Genomic DNA, 26,486 nt, shown 5'->3' with positions numbered 1-26,486 from the left:
GCAACAGCAATGCTCCCACAGCTCATCTCATGTTCAACAAACATTACCAAGTAAAAGATGCAGTCCATTGTAGAGCTACGTTCTTTAAGCCAGTTATGTGATCTGGTAGACAATTGCTGCATTCTGTTCCATTGCAGTCTAATATTTACCATTTTTCCCATAAGCTTTGAAACACAGCTGGTTAAATTGACAGGACGGAACGAGCCAAGAGACTGAGGCGTTTTACCAGGTTTTAGCAACAGAACCACGTTACCGACATTCCAACATGAACATGAACATTCCAACATGCGGTTCCTTCTACGTCTTTTTTATTTATTTATTTATTTATTTACCAAATACTGCAGGTCCTTTAGTGGGCCCAAGCAGGAGGGGCATAAGAATACAATACTGCACAATGAGAATTGCATCGCAATGACAGCAAAAAACAAAAAACAAAAAACGAGCACTTATTTACAGTGGGGCATGTTAGAGCAGTAACAGGAGAAAACTTATACAAATGCAAGACATGACTATGGATAAGAAACAATCAATTTGTCAATAGAGTCGATGGACATAATCGCATCAGAAGGCAGCCTGTTCCATTCTTCAATTGTGCGTAGATAGAAAGAATACTTAAAGGCGTTTATTCTGGCGTGGTATGGAGTTAGGGACTGATCATGATGATACCTTGTATGACGGGTAGTGAGGGGAATAAGATACGGATAAGGACTCATAGAAAGTTTATTGTTCATTAGTAAAAATAGAAATTTTAGTCTTTGGATTTTCCTTCGTGCTTGAAGTGGTGGAATGGCATGTTCTTTCATTAAAGCGGAGGGAGAGTCGGTAGTACGGTATTTGGAGAACGCCAATGCATTTCTACGCAAAGTTCGGGAATTAATATCTCGAAACTGGTGTCATCCTGAGAATTAATTCCAAGTGGATCCGCCTTGCGTACTCCACGGCTACAATTTGTTAATTGCAATATGGGTCATCAGGTAATTAGCTAAAATATAATTAGTGAATTTTTGTTGATTAGTCAATTATGCATATCAATTTTTTGTGCAAGTAGTGTCCGCCTCTTCGAGTAGACCAGCTCATTAACTAGAATTGGGCTATCTGCCACACGCAACCTTAAATAAATTTAGAAAGTGTTCAGTGAAACACCCTATATATATATATATATATATATATATATATATATATATATATAGGGTGTTTCACTGAACACTTTCTAAATTTATATATATATATATATATATACACATGCCAGACCTTGAAAGTGAGAGTTTTCTAGAGCTTTTATTGAATCGTACTTTCTTGCTACATTCAACTCTTTTATTAACGTCTATGTCAAACATGAAATAAGAGTGAGCATAAAAACATACGGCAGCTAAACATGCCGGCTATTTCCAGAAGGAAAGAAAATACAAAAAAAAACAAGAAAACAAATTCGCCATAGGTTGGCGCGGCTAGATGATCACTAGCACGACTGTCTCCTCTAGTCCATCTCGAAGACATCGCGGAAGTCCAACTCCTCTCCATCTTCGCATGACCGGCTGTTCAGAGGGTGCACGGGGATTCCGCGCCTGCAGACAGCAAAGAAATAAGCCCATGTGTGAATGTAGACGACGCCAGAATTCTTAACGGAGAGCTAGCGTCCATCTCCATAAGATTAGGCAGCGATGCAAGTTCCTCAACCCTGGGATCTGCTTTATTGCCCCATCTTGTTTATTATTGCAATATAAATTATAGGGAGCCTCCAGGCGAACTTCCGCCTTCACCGTCGGCATCTGCGTCACAGTGATGGTCGCGGCCAAGCACCTTATGCTGTAGGTCCGGAAGAGATCGAGGGTGAACCGAGTAGTATGGTGGCTTGAGGGGGCGGTGTCTGCTCGTGCACGCCGTCTTCTAACCCGCGCAGTGGAGGGAGCGGAGAGATGTGCACGTGCTTCATATAAGGGAGAATGGTTAGTGCAGATCTAGTCTTCTACTCCAGCTGCAGTGCCTGAGCACGGCCACGCGCGTCCTATCTTGGGGGCAGTCTGCGCTGGGTTCGAAGGCTAGTCGACCGGATATATCTGATAGCTTCGTGTTCGCTGTGTTCCCGAGCACCTAGTTCGCATTGAAGTGAGAGGCAACACGGACGGGAATTGGCTCACCGCTGACGCGGCTCTTCATCACGCCAGCGTTCTGACAGCGAGTGTCTGCGGTCTTCGAGTGAAATGTGTTCGTGTCTGGCCTGTGCCCGCGTGACAACGTGCATGTGAATTTAGTTAGTAAGCGAATGTTTCCAGCAGTTTATGCAGTTGATAATCACCTTACTTTGTATAGCTGTCTAATAATGTGCAATCGCAAGCAATGATTCACCTGTCAGGCGCAGCTGTCACATTTTTTAGGCGAAGCTTCCGTTGCCTGCCTGCATTTCGGGAAGACCCACCTGCCCGACTGCTGGGATAAGTCCGGTTTAACCCCATTTCATTAAACTTGCTGGGGCCCAAAATCGAGAATTATCAAATTTTACCCGAAAACGAACAACCTTAGGCATGTGCCATTTTTTAAAGCCAACTTGTCTCACAGGGTTTCTGCCACTGGTATGTGCCACTCATCAACGAATAAAAAAGGTAAGCGTCATATAGGAATCCGGCTACTCCAGTTGCCTCGTCAAGCTCTTTAGTGAACACTCAGCCTTTGTACATATCCCAGCTCTGTCTTTGTCTCGCTACATCCGTCTTTTAATCATCACAATAATCACAATAATAATGACCAAACAAACATATCGACACTAGAAACACACTCATCAGATGGAATATTGCTAATCGTCAACGTCGCAAAGGACTGCTAGGCCGCCAATTTTTTTCAGCCATGTTCATATTCGTGCATGCGACTTGCTTTTACCGATGCTGCGCAATGGTGACCGATAAAAAGCAGCGCGCATTGAGCACAGGCGACTTAGACTTTCTTCATACTCAGTTTGCCTCCAGTTCCCTTTTAATGTTCTCTGTACCTCTACAGTTGACCACTATGTTGGACGGGACGTTCAACATGCAGCGTTGCAGCAGCAATGTAGCATTTTTTTCTTTTCTCTTAATGGCTAGAAGTCAATTAATTATTTCTGCACACAATTCAATCCTATAATTGAATTTTTTGATGAAGACACAGAGGGAAAACACGGGGAAGGCGGGAGATGGAAAATCGAAACGATGAGCAAAACGAGAACAAGGTCAAAGCCGGAGCCGACGTTTCGGCAAGTCGTTTATGGCGACAAGTGCACTAGTCGAAACGTCGGCTCCTGCTTTCGCCTTGTTCTCGTTTTACTCATCGCCTTGATAAAGAGATGTAACATTAGTGACTGCACAATATGTGCATATTTAATTACTCGGATTTTAATGGGTCATCATAAAAAGCACGATGCCCTACCCAACCATATTGTTTTTCTTGCAGTCAAGTGTCGAGTGTCTTAGAATAAATTGGTGTGAATTTGTCACACACACACACACACACACATATATATATATATATATATATATATATATATATACAGCCCTCATAAATCGCGCATGAAGAGAATGTATATTGCTCTTCTCTGTATGTGCCCCTATCATGTACATTCTTCCTTCGATCAGCATCATACATCGTACTGCTGTTACCTCGATAATTCAAACAAGCTTCGCGTCATTTAGATCCTAACATTGCGTTCAATCTGCATGTTTTTAATTCCCGTTTAGGAATGGCTGAGTGCTCACTCAAGTAGGAGGAGCGAGCTTAGCGCTGTGTTGACACCTAAAAGGAGATCGGCATACCATAACGGAATATTCCCGCACTGCAGCAAAAGATGAGATGTTCGCTTCGATTATGATATCGAAGCGAACATGCTAAAGAATGACAGATCAGCAAGCATGCAATGGAGCGCTCGTGTCGTTGATGTGTCAAGCACAGCGTCAGCGTTATTCGGAAAACTAGACCCGAATATAGCTCTAGTCCTTGTGATCAATGCAGGATGCGAACAATTAGAATGAGTTGGTTACCCTCCGGATGTGCTGAGCTCTCTATGAAAAGAGGTCGTCTCGTAGCACGAGCTAGTGCTATCGAAATTGTCGCACAGATATCAGCATCGTTGACTACGGGGAATGGGCCAACCACGAATGTCACTAACCTTAACATGCGGCAGCGGTGTGCGTTCAGCCTGGGTGCAGCCAGTTTGGTGTTTCTGACGTTGGAGCTGCTCCAGAGGCGCTCAGCGATGGCTGAAGCCCTTGGCCTGCAAGAAAGCGCAGCTTGCAGTGTCAGTAAAAGAAAGCCCTGTGTGAAAACCCGTACTGCAGTTTCTCAGGAACGCTCCGACAAGATTGCGATCTCCGGGTCGAACCGGAGCCGCTTCAGTGCCTTTTACTATACCGGGTGTTCAAAGTTAAGCTTTACGGAATTTTTAATATCGCCTGTAGCAGGTAGCATATTTAGTATCGTTGGGCCGGGTTATTCGAAGAGGCAATCATTAGTAACACGAGAAATCGAAACACATATTCAACCAATTAACAAACATTTACTAATGAACATAGTATTTAATTACTTTACGACTCATATTGCAATTTACAAAATGTAGTCGGTGAGTTTGCAAGACGCATCCACTTGAAATCAATTTCCAGGATGACACCAGTTTCGAGATATTATTTCCCAAAGTGTGGGACGAAATACATGAGCGTTCCAGTTACTTTTGTGCTTCAATGTATAAAACAGCATTTTGGTAAAAAAGTAAGTGGAACAACAGTACATTTTTACGGCGAGTTTTAATGGCGCATATCCCCAAACTAGTGTCATTCTGAAAATTCATTTCAAGTGGATACGCCCGCATAGGGGCATTCTGGTTTCGGTGGCGCAGGGCAGAGGTGGACTCAGCGTAGTCAGGCCGATTAACGGAGCAGACGGTCAAGCCAAGGCTGGCCAATTCCTGGCGTACGACGGTCTGGATCAGGGAAACGGTCGCCTGGCAATTGTCGGGGCCAGGGTTGGGGTGGTGAAAGGAGATGCGGCTTCTATTTCACGCCGGATGATGTGGACGATGTCATCAAAGCGATTGGGCGTGGGCAGACTGCGGAGGTCTTCGCAGGTGGAAGTTGCAGCCGTGTTGGCGAGGCGGGGAAATGGGTGGGCGATGTGGCGGCTCTTGGCTTCTTCAAACCGCCGGCATTCGGTAATGATTGCTTGTACAGTAGAACAATTCTTAAACACAAGGAGGTGAAAGCCATAATCTGTTATGCCCTTAATGACATGCGCGACTTTATCAGCTTCCGACATTCTCGGATACACTTTGCGCACAGACCGAGCACGTCCTGGGTTTACGTGAGGAAGGACTCAGTGCACGTTTGGACACGCGAAGCGAGGTCTTTTTTGGCAGCGCACTGACTGTCAACTGGCTTGCAAAACAAATCCTTTAGCTTCTGTGTACATATGTCCCAGCTGGTAACTTCTTCCTCGTGGGTCTCAAACCAGACGCGTGCCGTTCCCGCGAAATAGAATATCAAATTAGCTAGCATGATGGTCTGGTCCCAGTGGCTGCTTGCGCTCACTCGCTCATTCAGTTGAAGCTAATCTTCAACATCAGTGTTGTCGGTGTCGGAAAAGGTTCCGGGGTCGCGCGGTTGTGCCAGAATGACGGTTGGCATGGGGGCCGACGAGCCCGAAGCATCCTGGCCTTGAGCTGGCATGGTAGAAGCAGCCAAGGAGCGCCCGCTGCGTAAATCCGTCTTGCGCTTGAGCCCGCAGCCGCCACCAAAAATGTTATGGGGAAAAAGAAGTAAGAAATATATTTACAGGGTCATATATTAACAAGATCGTAGTTAGCTCGCGAAGTTCAGAGAGTCGTCTTCTTCGGAGTAATCTGAAAAGGTCTTCTTCATCGGTCTGCCACAACATTATTATTGTTTTTCCCTGGATATCTTGGAGTAGGCTTTGCGTTTTTTAAGTATACAGGGTGTCCCAGCTATCACGCAGTACGATATTAAAAAATAGGAATGGCGTTACGTGAAGCAAACCTAGTGCGTATTGTTTCCAGTACAATGCAGTAGCCGCCAGCAATCTTTTCGTTACTGAGATTTATTTAGGTAATTGTAATTAATTATCTAACTCGGGAAGCACTGTCCTAATTATCAAAGAGTTAATGAGAAAATTGTAGAGCAACATGAATAACTCCCGATACAGCTTTCTGTTTCTCAATACGTGCTACATAAATGTGTTTTTCCGAGCGTGAAAGAAGCCCGCGAATACACGCAAAGTGCATCGAGCACCCAGTCGCGCGGCAATTCTGCGTGTATTCGCAGGCTTCACTGGTTGCTCTGGTTGCTCGGAACAGATGCTTAATCGACGCAGCTTCCACGTGCGGCGGTTTCGCGTTTACTCAGACGCGGAAGGGAAAATGCGCACAATAAGCAAACTTTTACACTCAGTGGTGTGTTATGTCTTATTTAACAGTTACTAATAAGGTGTCTATGTTTTCTCTTCCCCAGCCTAAACTAACGTGGATTTATACGCGGGACTGTTTTCAGAAGCGCTCTCACTTGTGTGCGCTTTGCCTCCGTAGCTGTCCCTTCATTGCCACAGAAAGTTGTCCGCGAGTATAGGATGACAACGAAAAGCACACGAATAAAACGAACACTTGGTAACCACTCACCACAGGTTGGCGAGGAGGTTTGTCCGGTCCACGTACTCGCCCCACATACAGGCTTCGCCGCCAAGGACCAGCTGCTTCTGTTTCTGTGTTCCTGCGCGTAGCAAACACGTGTATGAGCGCAGCAAAACGTGTTCCGCCTACGGCGAGCTCGGCGAATTCGTATGGTTACATACTTCGAATGACAGAGCAAGACTCACAAAAGAATTTCGGCAGCACGCATGTCGCGATTACTGTCGACGACAATGCGATTAGCAATCAAGCAATGCACTTAGAAACGGTATTTCTGACGACATTTTTATTTACAATCTCTAGAGGTGGAAGTACGTTAAGAATGTTCATCGCATACACAAATGCACCAAAGGGCCACTATAGATCTATGGTTCCCCTTTCGGGCGAAACTGCGACTTTCTTTTTTTTTAACAAGAACCGCTTATACTACAGGCCGCATGTATGTTAGCTGCATAGTAAGCGTCCTTATTTCGGGCTTTGTACCACATAAGAATTTCCTGTGTACCCGGCGGGCCACATGTTAAGCGTCATTGCTTTGAACTTTTCTACGATATAAAAATGTTGCATTTACACGGCGGGAGACATCGTAAGCGTCGTTTTTTTTTAAATTCCCTAACCCGTAGTAAATTCCGGCTAACAAAACAAGCCGCATAATTGCGGACCGCGTAACTAGGGTCCCGTTATACTTTGAACCGCATTTACTCGGGCTGCATATATAGTAGGTGTTGTTATTTTGAACTTTTCTCCCGGATAGGCGGCACTGTTTTAGCGGGGTTTGACGGAGTGTAGTTCACGGTGGCCTTCCTATATGTAAACCAGATCGGCAGTGTTTTGTACTTGAATAAAGAGCACTTGATTTAGTATTGCGAATTAACACTTTAAGGCCCAGTGATTCCAAATGGATTCATAAATTTTGTAGGTCAGTGGGCAACCCCCGGTTAAAAAAAGGTTGTTCTTACGCTACAACTCATATTTAGCCTTTGCTCTACATATGCTGGTAACCTCAGGCGCGGATCCAGGGGGGATGTCCGGATGTCCTGACCCCCCCCCCCCCCCCCCCTCAGATTTCTGCATCGCCCCCTCGCTGACAAGGGGATGGCCCTGTCGCAAAAAAAAATATGGCCACCAGCATTCTTCAAAAGTATTTTTCGCGAGTACCAGTGGTATCAGCCATGTAGAAGTAAAGCTAGCTCGCTCACAAGCTTAGCTGTATTCCGTAGGAGTGTGGTGTCGCGAAGTTGCCGTAGTTATTTTTTCTCATGAACACCTTGGACCTCCTGGCGCCTGCCGTGCCTTACTCGTCCCGTCGGTAGCGTCGAATGAACAAGGGGACGTCCCTTTTGCCAAGCACGCCAAGGTCCGCTCGAGAGCCTTCGCGCCTGATTAACTTAGTTACCCCTTGGGGTGTCAACGGGTGCCTCATTGGCTGTCATTGGTTCCGCGACCAATCCGCTTAATGAAAGAGATCTCTCGCTGAAGTGTTCATATATAAATAATAACAACTAACAGCTAAACTAAGAACTACGCATAGGCAACTTTTCTTTAACTGTAAGCACTCATTGTGATCACAGTTACACGTTGACAATATCCAGTACGAGCACAGTGCCGTTCGTACGCTACAAGTTTTTCATTGTAATTTCGCAGTTTCATTGTCGTACATTAAGCATAGGAGGCTCAAGCCCGCCGGATCCGTTTATCTGAGTGGGCGTTCTCGCGGAGCGGGGCGAAGCCTCGAGCCGCGGCTGCGAAGTGGGGGAGCGTGACGTCAGCGGCCAACGCCAGTACGCGGGCCTAGGATGGCGTTGCGTGGTTAGTGAAACGGGAGCAGATGCGCGCCCTGTGTAAAAGGATGACGTCGCGTGGGAAACAAAACATGAAGACGCTGGCTCGTGCTCTGGTTTACTACGCCACATCGTTATTCTTGTAGGTGGCGTCGTTAGTCTTCATACGCGGTGATTCGCATATCGTAAACAACCAGCGCAGTGGTTGCTGCGTTGGAGCGGAGCGTTACGCCCGTATTCAAGAACGTTCCTCTAGTCAACACACTACCACGACTCAAGAGAGAAGATGGCACCGCCATCCCTCCACAGAAGTGGTCACTGAGCTTCATGATCATTCACGGGAATTCTTGAGAATTGTCGCGTCTTTATCAGTCGAGAAGCGGCGCTGTGCTCATCAAGATAGAGTGGAGTAAGAGCTTCGAGTCGAGGGCTGTTTGAGAATACGGGAGTTAGTCCTCCAAAGCAAACGAAGGTGTCTCAGCCGAACACAAAGGATCTCCTTAAGGAAATCAAGGTGTCCCAACAGAACTCCAAAGACGGACCTGTGCTTACGCATTTATAACGAACCTGCAAAACAGCATCCCAAATTTTAAGAAACAATACAGGCTAGATATACCGGGTGTTCAAAATTAAGCTTTATGGCTTTCTTAAAATTATGCACTGGGCGGCACATGCAGACCACCTGCGCAAATCAGTTATGTGGCCAGGCGGACACAAAGTGAGATGACAATTATCGCTGTCAGCAGCCCAATTAACCAAAATTGAATAATGAAGTTTTTATTGACTGCAGTAAGTGTGTATGTTTGTATTCTAAAGTTAGAGGCAGTCGTGTTTCTACACAGTTTCACTTGGAAGAATTCTTCTAGAGTGTCTGTGCTCCGAGATATCCAGCTCCAAATTTTAATTGTCGTTCGCATGATTACGCATGCAAGAGAGGGAGGATCGGCGCAAAGCTCCTCCCTGATGTGACGCGGCTGTTGCGTGCGGCGTTTAGTCTGACAACGGGGCGGGGGCATTGGTAAAGATTAATAACTGTCCACCTTCCCCTCACGGCTGGCGAAATGAAAAAAAAAATCTAAGAACCAGTAACCGCTGTCGTAACACGCGACCGCGCAGCCTGTAAAGATGGCGGCAGCTGCCATGCCGAGATAATGGCGCGAGCGGAGAAGGCGGAGGGCAGTACGCGTGCGTAATGGTTACTAGACGACCGGGCATGGTCCTTGTCTGGGCTACGCAAATAAAGTGACTGCTGATTTCCAAGTATTGTAAGTTTTATTGAAATCAAGAGCAACAACTGCACCATCAACAGCAGAAACCTTTTTAGCTATGCTAACGAATATTTCATACTGCCGCTTTAAGTTTGGTGTTGTCATGCACAAATCTCATGACAGCATTTCACCCATCAAGATGTCCATGCCCTAAAAATGTCCAAAATGCCTCCCTTCCACAGTAACGCAAAGCATAAACCGCTCCCGCGTCGACTCGATTATTCTGCGCAGTACGACAATTGAAATTTGGAGTCGGATATCTCGGAGCACGGACACGATAGAATAATTCTTCCGACTGATACTGTTTAGAAACACGACTGTCTAAGTTTTCAATACAAACATACCCAGTTACTGCAGTCAACCAAAAATAATTGTTCAATTTTACTTAATTGGGCTGCTCACAGCGATAATTATCATCTCACTTTGTGCACCCTTAGCCACATAACTTATTTGCACAGGTGGTCTTCGCGTGCCTCCCAGTGCCTAATTTTAAGAAAACCATAAAGCTTAGTTTTGAACACCTTGTATTATCAGGCACAGCCGCCAAGCACATGGTTGCATTGGGTAACGTACTTTTCCTATAAGCTCGGAGAAACCGATACCTGGCTTCGCTACAGGTCTTCTTCCTCTTTCTGGGGTTTTACGTGCCAAAACCAATTCTGATTATGAGGCACGCCGTAGTTGAAGGCTCTGGATTAGTTTTGACCACCTGGGGTTCTTTAACCTGCACTACAACGCAAGAACACGGGCGTTTTTGCATTTCGCCTCCATCGAAATGCGGCCGCCGCGGCCGGGATTTGATCCCGCGATCGCGTGCTCAACACCTGAGCTGACTGAGCCACCACGGAGGGCTACAGGTGTTGCTCTAGCCGTATAAAACGCGGGTTTATCGTGAGCAAAAACGGTAAATTTCGGTAAATAAGAAAGGCTACTATCATCATCATCATCATTATTGACAGAAGCTGACCCCCCCCTCTCAGGAAAAACCTGGATCCGCCCCTGAACCTGGTAGACTCAAGCAAGTGCTGCCACCTCTGAACAAAAAAATGAATGAATCGATTCCACTGTTCCCGCCATTCGCTGAGATCACCTCTTCTTTGTACCGTTGCAGAGGTAAGACAATTGTTTCATTTATGTCTCGAGTATTTGGACTTTGAATGTTATGTATTATGCTATCCCTTCACAGTAAATATATTCGGCGAAAAGTACCTGCGGGTACCGGAGAAGGTTGCGAATCTTGATGATACCAAATGAAATCATTGGGACGTAGCAGCCCCAACTATTCAGGCGATACATTTTCGATTGACGTTACCTCACTGACTAAATCGCGCGTTTGTTCGCACTCAGAGCACGTTTTCATGCCGTACTTTGCCATGTTTAGGGCGCGTGTTACCTGATGGATCATTATCGTATCAGGAGCATGTATAGTTGGTGGAGCGTCTTTTTGCTTTTTGCTTTTGTCTTTTTATGCTGTTGATATGAGTTTATGTCATGTAGATAAACTTGTTTTTGTGAAATTCCTCCGTAATACGCAAACATTTTCTTTCGGAATAGATGGCGACAATCAGAACATGCGAGTTTTATGGAAAAAAGAAAGAAGTCCCGAAGCTTGTGCTCATCCCTCGAGGTGACATTGATTCGTCCGTTGAAGATGAAATCAGCGCGCAAACTAGAAAAACTAGAGAAGAATGTGCTCTGATTTCCGCATTCGGTGCGAGAAGTGGGGCACACACCTCTGCCTCAACAAAGAAAAGAATTGCTTCAAAGAGTTTCAACTAAAATATACTTCTCACGTATTCTTTGCAACGACGCATTTCAATTCCTCCAAGTCCCACTGATTTAATTTCGAATCATTAAATAAATTTTGATTGAAAAGTGTGAGCGCAGATTTTTAATTTTTTTAACTACCACGATTATGCACATCGCAAATTGTAAAAACCAATTTTTTCCATTGAACAGAAATAATTTTGGCCTGAAGCGGTTAAATAAGGTGTCCAGTGGTGTGTGTGCGTTTTCGGAACTACCTGGAGCAGATAAAAAAGTGAATCGCAGTTTCTCCACAGGTGCGCACCCATACGGTAGCGGCCCCCTTCCCCCTGCCCTTGCTGAGATACAATAAACCAATAAAATAAGGTGGCAGTCGCGCCGTAGACTCATACGTTGGCGGGCGGAAAGTGTACTCGGTGTTTATACAAGGTGGCTGAAAATATCTCACGTCAACTAGTGGGTAAACAGTTGGGAAAATTTATTGCGCAGTCACACCACACGAGCCTAGTTTTATGAAGAGGGCGTTCGTAATTGAAAAAGAAAATTAAATTATGGGGTTTTACGCGCCAAAACCAGTTCTGATTATGAGGCACGCCGTAGTGGGGGACTCCGGAAATTTGGACCACCTGGGGTTCTTTAACGTGCACCTAAATCTAAGTACACGGGTATTTTCGCATTGCGCCCCCATCGAAATGCGGCCGCCGTGGCCGGGGTTCGATCCCGCGACCTCGTGCTCAGCAGCCCAACACCATAGCCACTGACCAACCACGGCGGGTGAGGGCGTTCGTAATTGAACCAAGTAAGGAAGTGCGATTGACCAAGCGTCATACCTGTAGCTTTTCTTGCACCCTGGAGAAAGAAATGGACGCAGGATATTTTTTTCGACAGCAACGATACATATCTGTCAACTGATGTACACCTGAAAGAGGTTTCTTCTCGATTTTTCATCGTGGAACTGGCAAACGCAATCGAGCGCCGCCGGCGCTCTGCAGCTGCCTACGCTGGGACCGCCCTCTAGCGCCTCTTCAAATATGGCCACGGCGGCCATATTGGCTCCCGTAGTCGGCTGCAGGGAATTTTACTCCATTCTCTGAGAGTCCACCTACTGGACTGTTCACTTCGGCTGCCACCATTGGCTGCCGCTTTACGAGCGCGAAGGAGACTGGCTGGCATATTCGGGCTCGTGACGCGGCAGCCAATGGCGATAGCCGAAGTGGACAATCCTCTAGGTGGACTCTTACAGAATAGCCCCCCCCCCCCCCCCCCCCCGAACATTTCTGTAACCTCCTTGGGAAAACCAGCATAAAAGTTGCGGACGCAACACCCTTCTATGAGTAGGACAAAAAGAAAATGCACTGGCCGCTCACCTATGAAGCTCCTAGGTTCGCAGGCGTAATAGTACGTCCAGTTCTTCAGGTGGCTGAAGTGGTCCACGTACCAGCAGCTTGAAATGACCATCTTGTATCCGTAGCTGGAGATCAAGGCCGCGTACTCGCGCCATCTTTTGCGGAAGCCACTGCCGGCCCCCTTCCACACCTGTACCACGACATCTCTGCGGGAGGCCTGCAAGAGTGCGCGTGACGTGTTTCTTGCAGTCCCTGGCGACTAAATTAGTTTAGACCGACTGTATAAACACTCCATTTGATACGTCAACGATTGCAAAACTGAGAAGTATAGCACGGTCATAAAGTGTATTCTTACTGGACTTGGCGTGCAGATTGGGCCGAAGTCAATAAAGCATTTTATTCTCAAATTTGAATCTTAAAACTCAACATATTTCAAAATCGATTATAAACAGCCAAATGTTCTATTCTACTGCCGCTCATAAAATATCACTCCGCGCTATCCTGGTGAACCGGGGCCAAATTCATGAAGATTTTCGTTCTTAAGCGCTGTTTTGCCATGGATCAGTCGGCCTCACTAAATATATGTACGCGCACGATTGGTTGGTATCATGTACTCTTGTTATGTAATGAAAACAACCGGGTGCGTGACGCGTTTGTTTGCGTGACAAGAAGGTGACGACATTAGTATGACGGAGACAATATGACGAATAGTGTCGAATACCTGCAGAAAAAAAAACAGCAGCCCCTCCCCTGTCGAGGAATTGGGGGTAAGCAAAGCTTGTCGCGTGTTTCTTCGGTGTTCCTCCGAACCAATTGCAATGACGAGTACCACGTTGTGCTCGAATCACAACCGGTCACACGCACTGCATCTGGCTCCGAAGATCCGGTTGACAAACTCGCGTTGAAACCTGGCCGTCACACCGGGGAAGTTGGCACTAGCGTTGCCGAGGCGTGCACCACCGTTGTCAGTTTCCTGGGGGGCAAGACGACGCTGACGTTTGGCGTCAACATCGCGCTACCGCAACTCGGGGTGACGAATAGGCTCTTCGTTGACGTTTCGCCTGGGCTTCGGAAACCCTCACGCTATAATCGGCACGTCGACGAAGAGCCCTTACCCGAGCGAGTTCGCACGCCGTTGCTCAAACGCACCCTTCTCCTCGGCGGAATGCACCACGTGCGGCCTTCCCATCCCGTCGCCGAGACTGATCTGAGGCGAGGGAAGCCCGGCAGAGAGCGCGACAACGCTCTTTCCTTCCCTTTCCCTCCCCGCGACACACCAGGTGACCCTGATTGGCCATGCATGTCACGTGATCCGGCGCTGGCGCAGCTGGAACAGCTGCTGTATGTGGGAGCGGCCGTGTTTTTGCGTGACCACAACGCCACCTAAACTTGTGCGCCAATACGAGCTTCGCTTGAAAAACTTACATTATCTTCCGTTACGACATGGGCCGATCAGAAACGCAGTACACCTAGACATATTATTGCGATAGCAATTATATGGACACTCCAAAGCAGATTTCTGCCGTCGGCGTCGCCGTCGCCGTCGCCGTGAGGTTCCGTATGACGTCAATGGAGATGAAATCGTCGCCGCGCGCCGAACGCTGTATGTGCGAGTGAAAGGGCGCAAGGGACGCGCGCTTTCACGGGGAGTGAACGCACGGCGAACAAACGCGCGTTCTGCGCCGCGCTCCCGGAAGGGCTGCAGAAGTAGGCGTCTCTTTCCTCCTTTACAATCACCATATATGTAGAGCAAACGCGCCTTCTTCCGACGCGCGAATAGCCTTGGGGGGGGGGGGGCAGGGGGAGGGAAGGGAGGTGACGTTTAGCTGCGGCACCAAGTGCCTATTTATATCAGAGGCTCCGGCAACAGTCACCAACGCCGCACGCATTTTGTGCGAACGCGGGCAAAACGCCGACGGCGTCGACAACAGTTCTGCGTGTTGCCGGTGCTGCTGCATGTCGAAGTTTATACAGCTGATAAAGCTGCTATCATTACTCCGTATAGCTCTCTACAAATTTGCTATCGCAATTGATGCTTCGCCTTTCAGGTGAAACTGCGACCACTTTTTTGGAATAGCGTTCGTTGCCTTACGGAAGGTAAACGTCACCATCTTTGCGGGACGTTGGGTTGTGCGCCCATTCCAGACTTTCAGTTTAACGTACGGGAACGAAAATGCAACGAAGACAATAAATGGCGCCTGATGCATCCTGCCAAACATATCCAGGCCAAGACAATTGATTAGCAAACATCGTGTCGGTTCTATGGCGACGCGTCTCGTTAGGCCTATGGACATCGGAATCGCCGAACGATCACAAATTCGAGACGCTACGCGCTCATAACTAACGATTCAGATTACTTTAGAGGAAGCGAAAGCTCGTTTCAAGAGGTTCTGGTGATCAACGCCGATAAGGTGCGCGTGACCATCAGGAAAACTAGCGTTCAAGCGGAAGCTATGGGTGCCGCCATGTTTGACAACGCTATTTCTTTGCGTACGTAAAGTTACGTACGTTAAACTGGCCATACAACGTGCGTAAACATAGTATACGTAGACCCCTCCAACTAGATCAGGTACCAACCATATGCGTACCCTTACAAAAATGAGTATTGAATTTCCGTTGTCGATTTGTTAAAGTATCATTGATTCCACAGAAATTCTATGAAATTCCAACACTCAATGAGCCAGTACAATGAGATTTCATTAAAAATTCCGTTGCGCATTGCTCAATAAGTTTTATGTTGACGAATTTTCATGGATTTCTCGTTGCATTTTCTCACTTAAGGCGCACGATCCAATGAGGGAAGCCAGGCATCCTGGCTAACTGCTTGCTTTACGTTCGGATATGCGCTGCCATCGTAGGCCGAAGATTGCCATTCTTGAATTTTTGAAGTCACTCTCCCACCTCCCCCAATCCCCCCGTCTAAGCCATTGGCGTATCCAGAAAAGAGACCCTGCGACAAAACAGTGAAAACGTTGTCCGTGTTTACTTCTCTCCGCCCACGTGTAGCCTCGCGCTGTAAGCACATACTTCAGGATGACGCACCAACTTGCCCAAACTTACGTTTCCTGCTGTCCACGAACTAACCACTGAGCGCCTCTTTTGTTGCGCTAATACCCCTCATCATTTAATTACTACGACGGGCGACAGCATGCCTAGCTTCATGCCTTGCTCAATGCATGCAGAAGCAGACAGAATACTAACAGATGACTGGTTTTTGAACTTGTGTTTCGAACCTATCATACGTCGATGTATGGATCCCACTGGTGTCTACTCAAATGTCTATTACGTGGCATCGCAAGCTATCACGCGGATACAGAGCCAGTGGTTTGGCGACCTCGAGTAAATTTTCACTATTACTTTACGGCAAGGTATGCAACAAAATGCAGTGCGATTCCCACCGACGATTGGCAGAGGTCGTGCGACCAGCCACAATGATGATGATGATGATGATTATAATTATATTTATCGGCATCAAAAACCTTTGAAACAGGGCGGAGACAAATGTCACCTAGCCTGCTTGGTTTATTCGAGATTTACAACATCTGTAAATGGCGACTCTACTCATGGAGGCTCACGTTCACAGTAGCAAGCGCGACCGGCCCAATCGCTTCCACGAAACATTTCGCGATTGATACTGTTCACGTCTGCTCGCGCCGTCATCGCCACGTAAAATAATCTTCAGCGCATTGGTTAACCAGCTTTTCCACTGCGTTCGCGCGACTGAGAAATCAAGCACTTAGCGAATGAGCCAGAACAGTGGTGATTCGCGATCATTTGCGATCGGTTGCTTTGTGACCAAACTGATCGAAATGTGGCCTTCGAGATTCGGTGCGCTGAGGTGATCTCGAAGGCTGTGCCTAAGTGTTGTCCTAACACTAAATGATTGCTTTAACGCAGCCATAGTCATTTGCACAAGAATATATTTTATTGTATTACACTCTGTGTATAGCTGACGACATATAAAACATACTGAAGTTTTTCGAAAAAAAAATGATCGATGTTTTTTACCAAACCCAGAGAAATCTAAAAAAGTTAACAGCAACATTGGTATATCATTTTTTTGCGTTTGTTTTTGTCGCCATTTTTCATTTTTTTTTCTTGAGCCGCTATTCTGGACATTCCGCCATTTTCTTCGAGGCGTGACGTAGGCGCGACGCTTACAAAATGGCGCTGATGGCCCCGTTTTGCTTTCGTAACGTGACGCAAATTTGACGTTTCGCCTAAGAAACTGTAATGTAGGCATTGAACCTAGCGTGTTTGATAAAACAAAACAGTTTTCCTCCCCAGTAAAAATAAAGCAGCTAGCTCAAAGCGCACGATTATTCCATCAAAATCGTTTCTCGCTTCCGTCGTCTGCATGCGCGCAGGCTGTCGTCTGCTTCATTAGCTAGGATGTGTGTCCTCGGGAAACTGAATGAGTCATCGTATATTGGCGCCCACGCGCTTCCTTTCTACCTTGAGACAACATACGCGACCTGCCAGTGATGATCAGCGCACGCTCTAGGCCGCGTTATCGCTATCTCGTGAACCGCAAGTGACTCCGCCCGACTCGTCTGGCTGAGAAGCGGCCGAATATCATCGATAGCGTTGCGCGCGCCACAGATATCCGCTTGAGCGACGCAAGCGCCGGCACTGCCATCTCTTGTGCACTTCGCTGCTTACTCGCACAGCGAGAGGAAACTTCAAGGCGCCGTCTTGCGTACATATCTTTTTATAAATTAAAAAGTCATCGTTGTCATAGCCTTTGATGACGCGAAAAGTCATTAATATTGATTACAATACAAACGCAATAGTGAAAAGTGCAAAAAGTCGCAGAAAGTTTGCTAGTTTCAACCAATATTATTTCAAATAAACGTGTTTTTAATAAAAATGATAGTGCAAAACACAAATGCCAACACCACCCGAGAGTGATGCAAATGCTATGAGCACGCGTTGTGAACAAAACATTTTTATGGCCCCAAATGACAGGGGAAATGCGGCGATACGCATGCCTCTCCACTGCCATTGCATATGGCCGCTCATTACCATAATTCGCGCGGCTCGTCGCACCACAAATTATGGCGGAAAATCTCTGCAATGGCGGCCCAGCGCAACGTCACGCAACGTCAAATTGACGTTTACGAAACGGCCCTTCCTGTGACGCTCCTCACGGTATATTCCTTCAGCCAATCAGCAAGCTGACATGCCGGCTATCTTGGAACGCCACCACATATTCGCGAAATTGTAGATGCATTGCACGAGCTTCTGCGCACTACCGTCCACTTTCTTTTTAAAGTGCTAAAGTCGCAATATAGGTGCCAAGGACCACAAAACAGTATTAGTCGATAAAATTTGCAGCTCCACGTCACGTTTCGTCATTCTGACGAAAACGCAAAATTGCATTTTGCAAAACTTCCGTTTCCCGGCACAAATGTCAAAACACGTGACCTCTGGGCAGCCAATAAGACAGCCAAGATGGCGGATAATGGCGGCCGTGCAGCCGCCATGCATGTCCAGAATAGAGCCCTTGGTCGGCGTGTGAGCTACGTGTGTGTCGTGAGCTCTAAGCTCGTGAGTGTGTGTTGTCATCTGCTGCTGCGCGATAAGGAACACTTTGTCAAGAGCGTACAAGACGAAAAGCGGGATGTATCTATATACCGTCCGTGCATTGGCTGACGCGGAGGTATGCTACCGACTCGGCTGCGTGGACGCGGGCACGAAGAAAGGAGCGCCGACTGACCCAAGGATACTTTGACTGCGGTAAGCACTTGTCTCGTGTTGTGTGTATAACTGATTTCCTAGCTGAATGTATGTTTCACGCCTGCTTCACGGCGCCAGTGTCAAAGAATTTTGTGCGGGGCCGGTCCGGTGTGCGTGTGGCGTGTTGCATTCGCCTTCCGCCGATGGAGCGCCAAGGTGTGGGCATGTCGTCCGTTTAAGCTGAGCATTTAGCAGCCATGCCGATTTTTCTGTACTACAGTTTAAGCAAGCTTGTCGCAATCAGACCACCTAAATACTGAACTGCAACAAACCACTTAAACAGGGGCACTTGTTTATGTGTTCTCATGCTCATCCCTACCCGTTGCGCTGCAAGGTCGTGGGTTCAGCTCCGGCCGCGGCAGTCGGATTTCGATTGGGCGAAATGCAGAAACGCTCGTGCTCAGATATAGGTGCTCTTTAAGGATTCCCAGGTGGTTAAATTTAATCCAGAGCCATACACTGCGGTGTGGCTTATAATGATATAATGGTTTCGGCTCGTAAAATCCCAGAATGTGATTGATTAACATAATGTTTGACCCTGTTTTTTAAGTGGTACTATTACAGCGGGGCCCATGCCGCATCCGCTTATGTAAACATCGAACTCGCTGTCCGTTTTTTTGTTGTACGTTATAAAATAATCATACAGAAATGTCGTGAACGATATCGTGTCATGTCTAAAGAAATGTCACAGTTTCGCCCTAAGGGCGAAGCAATGAATGCGATAGCAACACAGCAATGTCATACGAAGTAAGGTGAGCGGCTTTGGTAGCAATATGAATTGTAGTAAACATGAGCTGATTAAGTAACCAGGTGTGCTGCGGCGTAAGTAGACCGACATGAAGAGAGACTCGATGACCACGAGAAGGCGCGTGTGAAAAGGTGGTGTTGATGAGAAGCGCTTCCCGTGGGCAGCGCGCGTGCGAAGGGACACACCTGTAGCGCTGCACTGCCGATCCGGGCAGCATTGCAAGTGTAGCCTGCGTTGGAAAATGTGGCCCGACTATTACTAACTGAATGAACAAGCGTGGTGTGAGCGCGCACAAACAAACATGAATAGATCACACTGAATGACTGCAGACAACGACTGTCAAAACGCTGGCAGCAAGCCCATACGCTGCAGCGGGCGAAGGTACGTGCGGTCTATCGCTTCAACAGAAACTGAGCGGCGAATGCACAGTGCATAAAGGTCAGAGCCGTGTGGAGATAAGAGACGGTGCGGCGAGCGACGAGCGCGGTTGTTGGCAGAGTAGAAGTGCGCCCCCCCCCCCCCAGCTCCCTCCGGCGCTGGCTTCCCGCTTCCTTGCTTGCGCGTGGGAGAGATAAGAGACGGTGCGGTCGAGCGACAAGCGCGGTTGTTGGCAGAGTAAAACTGCCCCCCCCCCCCCCCCCCCCGCTCTCTCCGGCGCTGGCTTCCCGCTTCGTTGCTTGCGCGTGGGAGATTGAGTGCGTTCGCTCTCCGTGATAGCGCGCGGTGAAGATTTTATCTATACGGAACCTCACGACGACGGCGACGCCGAAGGCAGAAATCCGGTTGAAGTGTCCATATAATTGCTATCGCAATAAAAACAGCCAGTTTGATCGTTCGCGAATGGAATGCTGTCGTATTGTAAAAAAAGAAAATAAATGCTCACAGCGCATGGGATCGACGCCACCAGTTTCCCTCCCATCCCTGGATATCTTTTTCACGTTGCAAAACTATTTCTACGAAATTATTTTTGTACTGTTAATAATTTGAAAACCAAGATTTTACTCGTGGCGTATGATAGAAAAACCACGCTAGTCAGGTGTTACTATAAGTATATTCCTTCGCGCAAAAGAAAATGGAAAATAAGATCAGTGAAAGGTATGCCAGCCAGAGAGAGAACATATGCAAGTCGGAGGACTGACAAGAATTGCGACTTTTATGTACTCGGCGCAGAAAAGTGCCTTTAGCCGATGTTATATTGTTAGACATTTCTTTTGAAGTTCTTTAAATGTTCTGCGAAAAACTGTCGGTAAAAGAAATTCGGTTCTTGGTATTTCACTATATCTAAAACATATGCCGTGAACAATAAAAGTTCAACTGATTCATTCAGTCACATAAAAACAGTGTTAACGCAGTAGCTGGTACCAACAAACACTTACTTAAATAAGCATCAAGTGCTTATTTACATTTTTTATACTTAATGGCATTTCGTTGTGTAGCTTGCACAATACTGCGTTTATACAATTCTTTAAATAGTGGCATGCACAGCATCTGGAGAAAAGGGTATGGCAGTTGCTGGGGTGCAAACTTGCGTGACACATCAGCAGCAGAAAACATTCTTATACCAACGGGTTAATGCTTTGTGTGAATGTAAAAAGAGTGTTTAAGACTGTTACCTGCGTTTGTGAATATTCTTACACACACAATCAACAGTGGTAAGACAACAAGCCACAGTTGAACATGCCCTTTCTCGTAAAAAATGTCACAGTTTCGCCCTAAGGGCGAAGCAATGAATGCGATAGCAACACAGCAATGTCATACGATGTAAGGTGAGCGGCTTTGGTAGCAATATAAATTGTAGTAAACATGAGCTGATTAAGTAAGCAGGTGTGCTGCGGCGTAAGTAGACCGACATGAAGAGAGACTCGATGACCACGAGAAGGCGCGTGTGAAACGGTGGTGTTGATGAGAAGCGCTTCCCGTGGGCAGCGCGTGCGAAGGACACACCTGTAGCGCTGCACTGCCGATCCGGGCAGCATTACATGTGTAGCGTGCGTTGGAAAATGTGACCCGACTATTACTAACTGAATGAACAAGCGTGGTGTGAGCGCGCACAAACAAACATGAATAGATCACACTGAATGACTGCAGACAACGACTGTCAAACGCTGGCAGCAAGCCCATACGCTGCAGCGGGCGAAGGTACGTGCGGTCTATCGCTTCAACAGAAACTGAGCGGTGAATGCACAGTGCATAAAGGTTAGAGCCGTGTGGAGATAAGAGACGGTGCGGTCGAGCGACGAGCGCGGTTGTTGGCAGAGTAGAAGTGCGCCCCCCCCCCCCCCCCGCTCCCTCCGGCGCTGGCTTCCCGCTTCCTTGCTTGCGCGTGGGAGTGATAAGAGATTGTGCGGACGAGCGAAGAGCGCGGTTGTTGGCAGAGAAGTGTCCCCCCCCTGCTCCCTCCGGCGCTGGCTTTCCGCTTCCTTGCTTGCACGTGGGAGATTGTGCGTTCGCTCTCCGTGATAGCGCGCGTCCCCGCACGCTACCGCTGGGGCATACGGCGCGCGGCGAAGATTTTATCTATGCGGAACCTCACGGCGACGCCGACGGCAGAAATCCGGTTGAAGTGTCCATATAATTGCTATCGCAATAAAAGTTCCTGTGCAGGTGCTCCATAATACTTATGAGTGTGTAGGTGTTGAGGCCCTCTAGCAGCATTATGTAGGAACTCCACGACTCCGGACAAGAAAAACAGAAAAACACTGCAACAATGTTGTTCCTGTTAGCCTTCAATCCGTGCCAGCTTTTATAAGGAATATTGAATACCGTGGGATCTTAAAAAGAAGTTATGATGTGCTCATACTGCTGATTTTTACGTTCCTTTTGCTGCTAGAAAAAAATAGCTATGGTAATTTTTTTTTCATTCAAAACTATCTATGCAGCATGTGTGCCACTCAAGTGCAACAGTTCACGAGGCATCCCAGGCCCCGAAAGGAGAAGTTGGAAGAAGATGCAAAAGCAGCATGCCAATGTTGTTGGTGAGAGCCTTGTAACATTGTCACATCATACATAAATTTTAAGAATGCTAATCTCGTAAAGCGGTTACTAGCACGCAATGTTTGCAGAAATTCAAACAAGACAGAACTTGCAGAAGAAGAAGAAGGCTGGAAGAATGGTTAAACAAAAATATCACTAGGACCAACATTTTGGCAAGGGAATTGTCTAAAGTCAAGCCAGCACCTGATTTCTGCTCCCCCACTTCATTGGGGGAAGATTAGAATGATGCAGGCAGTGCATAGAGTAAGGTGAGGGAATTGTAAGTGTTCAAAAAAGAGGACAGAAAGAAAACAAGAAGGTGTAGGTTTCTTGTAATAGAGTACATGTAGGGCTACTAGTGTTGCTTAATCCAAGTAGGGGTGACAAACCTAGAAGACAATTTGTGTGTATGCAAGTGTTTCCTGTGTTGGGCCTAGTTAAACGAGAACGAAGATATATGGTTTGGATATTTCAAAAGAAAGAGCAATAAAAAGAAAGAACTAGAATCCCAGTTGTATCCAGATAATTTTTATCAAGCCAAGAAGCATGAAATGAAAGCGAAAGGCACGAATGCACATCTTGTCGAAACCAGAGGGCATTAAAGTAGAGATAAAGATCGATTGAGTTATGAATTCATCATAGCCCACCCGCCTAGCACACACACACAGTCCTAGGTGTATTTGTGCTCTAGATGACTATGAAGGCACATTTCAAAACATTGTTAGCTGTTTGCGACACGCTACCTTTTTTGTTGCTCTTTTTTTTTAAAAAAGGACCTGCAAGTCTTTTTTAATAGAAGATTCTCGGCTTCACTCGGCTCTCACATATAGCTTATTGCTATCACAAGGTGGCATTAACCCGACTCATGTTAAATGCTAGCCTTGCCATTAGCAGGACCTTAGCAGCCATACGAAGATGAAGAGCCTCTTCACGTTTGTGTGACAGGCACATTATGCATGAAGTTCATTTAGTTCAGCAGGCTTCATGGACCTTAGAAGATTTGAGGTCTTTCTCTTAGTCATAAAAAGAGCTATACAGAAAGTAGTGCATTGCAAACAGAGGCAATATTCTCAAATACGCTTTGCAAGCCTTGTGTTGACATAGTGACCATATGTTAATTTTAAAGTTGTAATTTGTGATAAGCATTTAGGCAAGAACACAAAAATATTAGAGGTCTGTTCTCGTGGATGATAAGAACATCAAGCTAGTTTAATCTGCATAGAAGTTCACTTATTGCATATATACACTTATTTCATAGTCCACTGCATAGAAGTTCATTGACGATCCTGTGTCGCAGCAGAGACATCACTCTTGCCACATTTACCATGGCTTGTTATACTGTTCTTATACCTTAGACAGAGCAATTTCACCTGCATTAAACCACAAAAGCTTTAAGCACTAATATAACTCGCTTACTTTTATGGCTTTAAGCATAATCTTTCACTGCTATTGATGACGGTACATGTTGGTTATCTTACTGATAACATATCTTGTTTTTCAGGATATGCCAGCACGAAGTTTCCAGGCGCAAGTATTTCTTATATAAAAGAAAGCCTATTCCCTCCCCTCACAAGGGAAATAAAATCAGTATATAAATATGCCTTTTCATGTGCCTTTTTGTTTTCCTATTGGCTGCAGTTAATATTCAGCCTCAGTGAGCCAAATCTTGCTACTTTATAGACCTTAGTGGGATATATCCCAGTAAAATGAAAATACAATGGAAATTCATCTCGATCTAAATCCAATGAAGATACAATAACGAACCGAATGGAAAAACAACACAATAATACTACAATAGATTTCCAATGGATTCACGGTGGCCACTTTTCCATGACTGCTCAAGAAATCTACAATGAAATACCAATAAAAATTCCACAATTTTTTTGTTGTTGGTGGCACAAAATATCAATGGAAAACCGATGCAATTCCAACAACATTTTTTGTAAGGGATAGTGAGAACAAGGCTAGTTTATTTACGTAGGTAGTGCGTTTACGTTTGGTTGCAAAAGCTATCCTAAGGCTCCCTAGTTTCAGCAGAGTGTTGCCGTATACCACGAGCATTGCCGTATACCGGCTGTCAGGACTGCGCATGCGCGGAGTTTAGCGGGCGCCGCTAAAACGGCTGTTTCACGTGATGCGATTTTCATCGCACCTGAAGTGCGATTTAGGTCGCATGAGACAGAAATCGCAGTCGCAAGTGCTGAGCCCCGCCCCGAAACGCGACAGTTCTAGCGCGATATGCGTTAAGGGCAGAGCAATTTAAAGAATATGCAACTACATTCAAATGCTGTGACGAGGTGGTATGACATTAAAGTATAGTATACGACATTTCAATGTCGCGGCATTTGCGTGACTATTTAATTGTAGTCTATTCGTGTCTGCTTTCATGCACATTTTCACCGGTTAATTAAGCTTCTCAATTCAAGTGTCTGTTACTTCCGCTGCGAGACGCGATTGCGTATCAGACTCGCAAAGAAACCTATATATCATAACGAATTTTCTACAATAGCTTATTTAACGATTTTACTAGGAATAAACAGTATCGGTAATTTGTTTTCGCCACGTTATTTCTTTCTTTTTTTCTGATGTGTCATCTTTTTCTCCACAGAAACCAATCAACCTTCAATGTGTTGCGGACATTGACCCCTTACTACTCCTCCATTAACCCTCAATTAAAAAGGTAATAGGATACTAGACTTACTTAAGTGCATTGAATGTATTTTTTTATGCCGGTCGTAACATATTGCCGTATTCAAAGAAACTACTTCGCTATAGGCATCCCTGCATTTTCTTGCTTCTCTCTCTCTCTACCTCCTGTAAGTCAGATGCAACATTGTGGAAAGCAGGCAAACACCTTCTTTTTATAAAGAGAAGATAACACATTGGACAAAATCTAATCAAAATCGTGCAGTGAAGTCAGCCGGTTGTATCCCTTCCTGCGAATGATAGCGTTTCAAGTGCAGATGGCTCTTGCACGTCCACAGGTAATAAATATGCAGACGATGCATTTATTATTTATTTATTTATTCAATAATACCTCAAAGGTCCCAACAGGACATTGCATGAGGGGTGGACACGGAGAAGGCGGAAATGATGATGATGACATTACAAAAATGAGTCGCAACACTCGATGGCAGATCTAAAGCGCGCTGTATCGCGGATGAGTGCAGTTTGTCTAGGAAGGCCATTCCAGTCTCGGGCAGTTCGCACGAAGAATGATTGCAGGAACGTTGTCGTGCGGGCTCGTGGCGGGATTACCGAGTTCGGATGGCCTGTTCGACGAACACGATGAGCCAGCTGATCAGCTCGCTGTCACGAGGTATGGAATAAAAAAACCTGTGATAGAGGCATAGGCGAGAGATGCGACGACGAGAGACAAGAGGCGACAAGTCTCGTTTTGATTTCAGCGATGAAACGCTAGTGTGATATGAGTAATCTGAAAGAATAAATCTAGCAGCACGGTTCTGAACAGATTCGAGAGCTTTAGTCAGATTAGTTTGGTAAGGGTCAAAGATAGCGACTGGATCCAGTCGCACGAGCGTTTTATAGGCAACTGGTTTTACTGGTGGCGGTGCCATGAAGAGATTACGGCGAAGATAACCAAGAGTTTTTTTAGCTGAATTCATTATGTGGGTTACATGATTTGTCCAGGACAAATATTTGGAGAGGTGAATGCCTAAGTACTTGAAGGAGTCAGTGGTAGATATAGTACAGTTATTAATTTTGTAGGCAGGTGGGATGTAGTTAGGTCGGCGGTGGAAGGAAATGTGTACAGTCTTACTTGTGTTCAGGGACATCAGCCAAGTAGCACCAGTCTTGAATATTAAAGAGATTCTCTTGAAGGGAAGTTACGTCAGTGAGGTTATTGATCGAGGTGAGGTATCGCGAGGCATAGACCGCGCCCAACTAGAAAGAGGCAAAGTTGCTAACGAGTTTGCGATTACATGCATGACTGTATAAACTCATAACCATATCCTGTCATTACTGCTTCTAAATGAAAGTATCATGAAGCTTGCAATATACTTCAAAATCTCATTTTCATTTTTCTTTATCTTTCTGTCACCCCTTCCCCAGTCTCCGGTTGCAATCTGGGCATCTACCTTCCGGTTAAGCTCCCTGCCTTTCGCATCTCATTTATCTCTCTCTCTCCTTTTTATTGCGATAGCAATTATACGGACACTTCAACCGGATTTCTGCCGTCGCCGTCGCCGT

General features: G+C 46.2%; 1 protein-coding gene across 1 annotated transcript in view; it reads right to left on the bottom strand.

Annotated features, from left to right (window-relative positions):
• Window positions 1-1,477: 1,477 nt before the first annotated feature.
• Window positions 1,478-26,486, bottom strand: part of LOC119462479 (beta-hexosaminidase subunit beta) — a 75,322-nt gene continuing 50,313 nt past the window's right edge. The window contains exons 9-12 of the mRNA XM_037723825.1: window positions 12,836-13,031; window positions 6,644-6,734; window positions 4,133-4,237; window positions 1,478-1,565 (exon numbers count right to left, since the gene is read on the bottom strand). Of these exons, the coding sequence (XP_037579753.1) occupies window positions 1,478-1,565; window positions 4,133-4,237; window positions 6,644-6,734; window positions 12,836-13,031 (480 nt within the window). The remainder of the gene's footprint in view (window positions 1,566-4,132; window positions 4,238-6,643; window positions 6,735-12,835; window positions 13,032-26,486) is intronic.

This window comes from Dermacentor silvarum, chromosome 8, assembly GCF_013339745.2.
Source record: "Dermacentor silvarum isolate Dsil-2018 chromosome 8, BIME_Dsil_1.4, whole genome shotgun sequence".
In the NCBI taxonomy this organism is placed as follows: domain Eukaryota; kingdom Metazoa; phylum Arthropoda; class Arachnida; order Ixodida; family Ixodidae; genus Dermacentor; species Dermacentor silvarum.
Note: the sequence above shows the minus strand (reverse complement) of the source record. Positions and strands in the feature narration are given on the sequence as shown.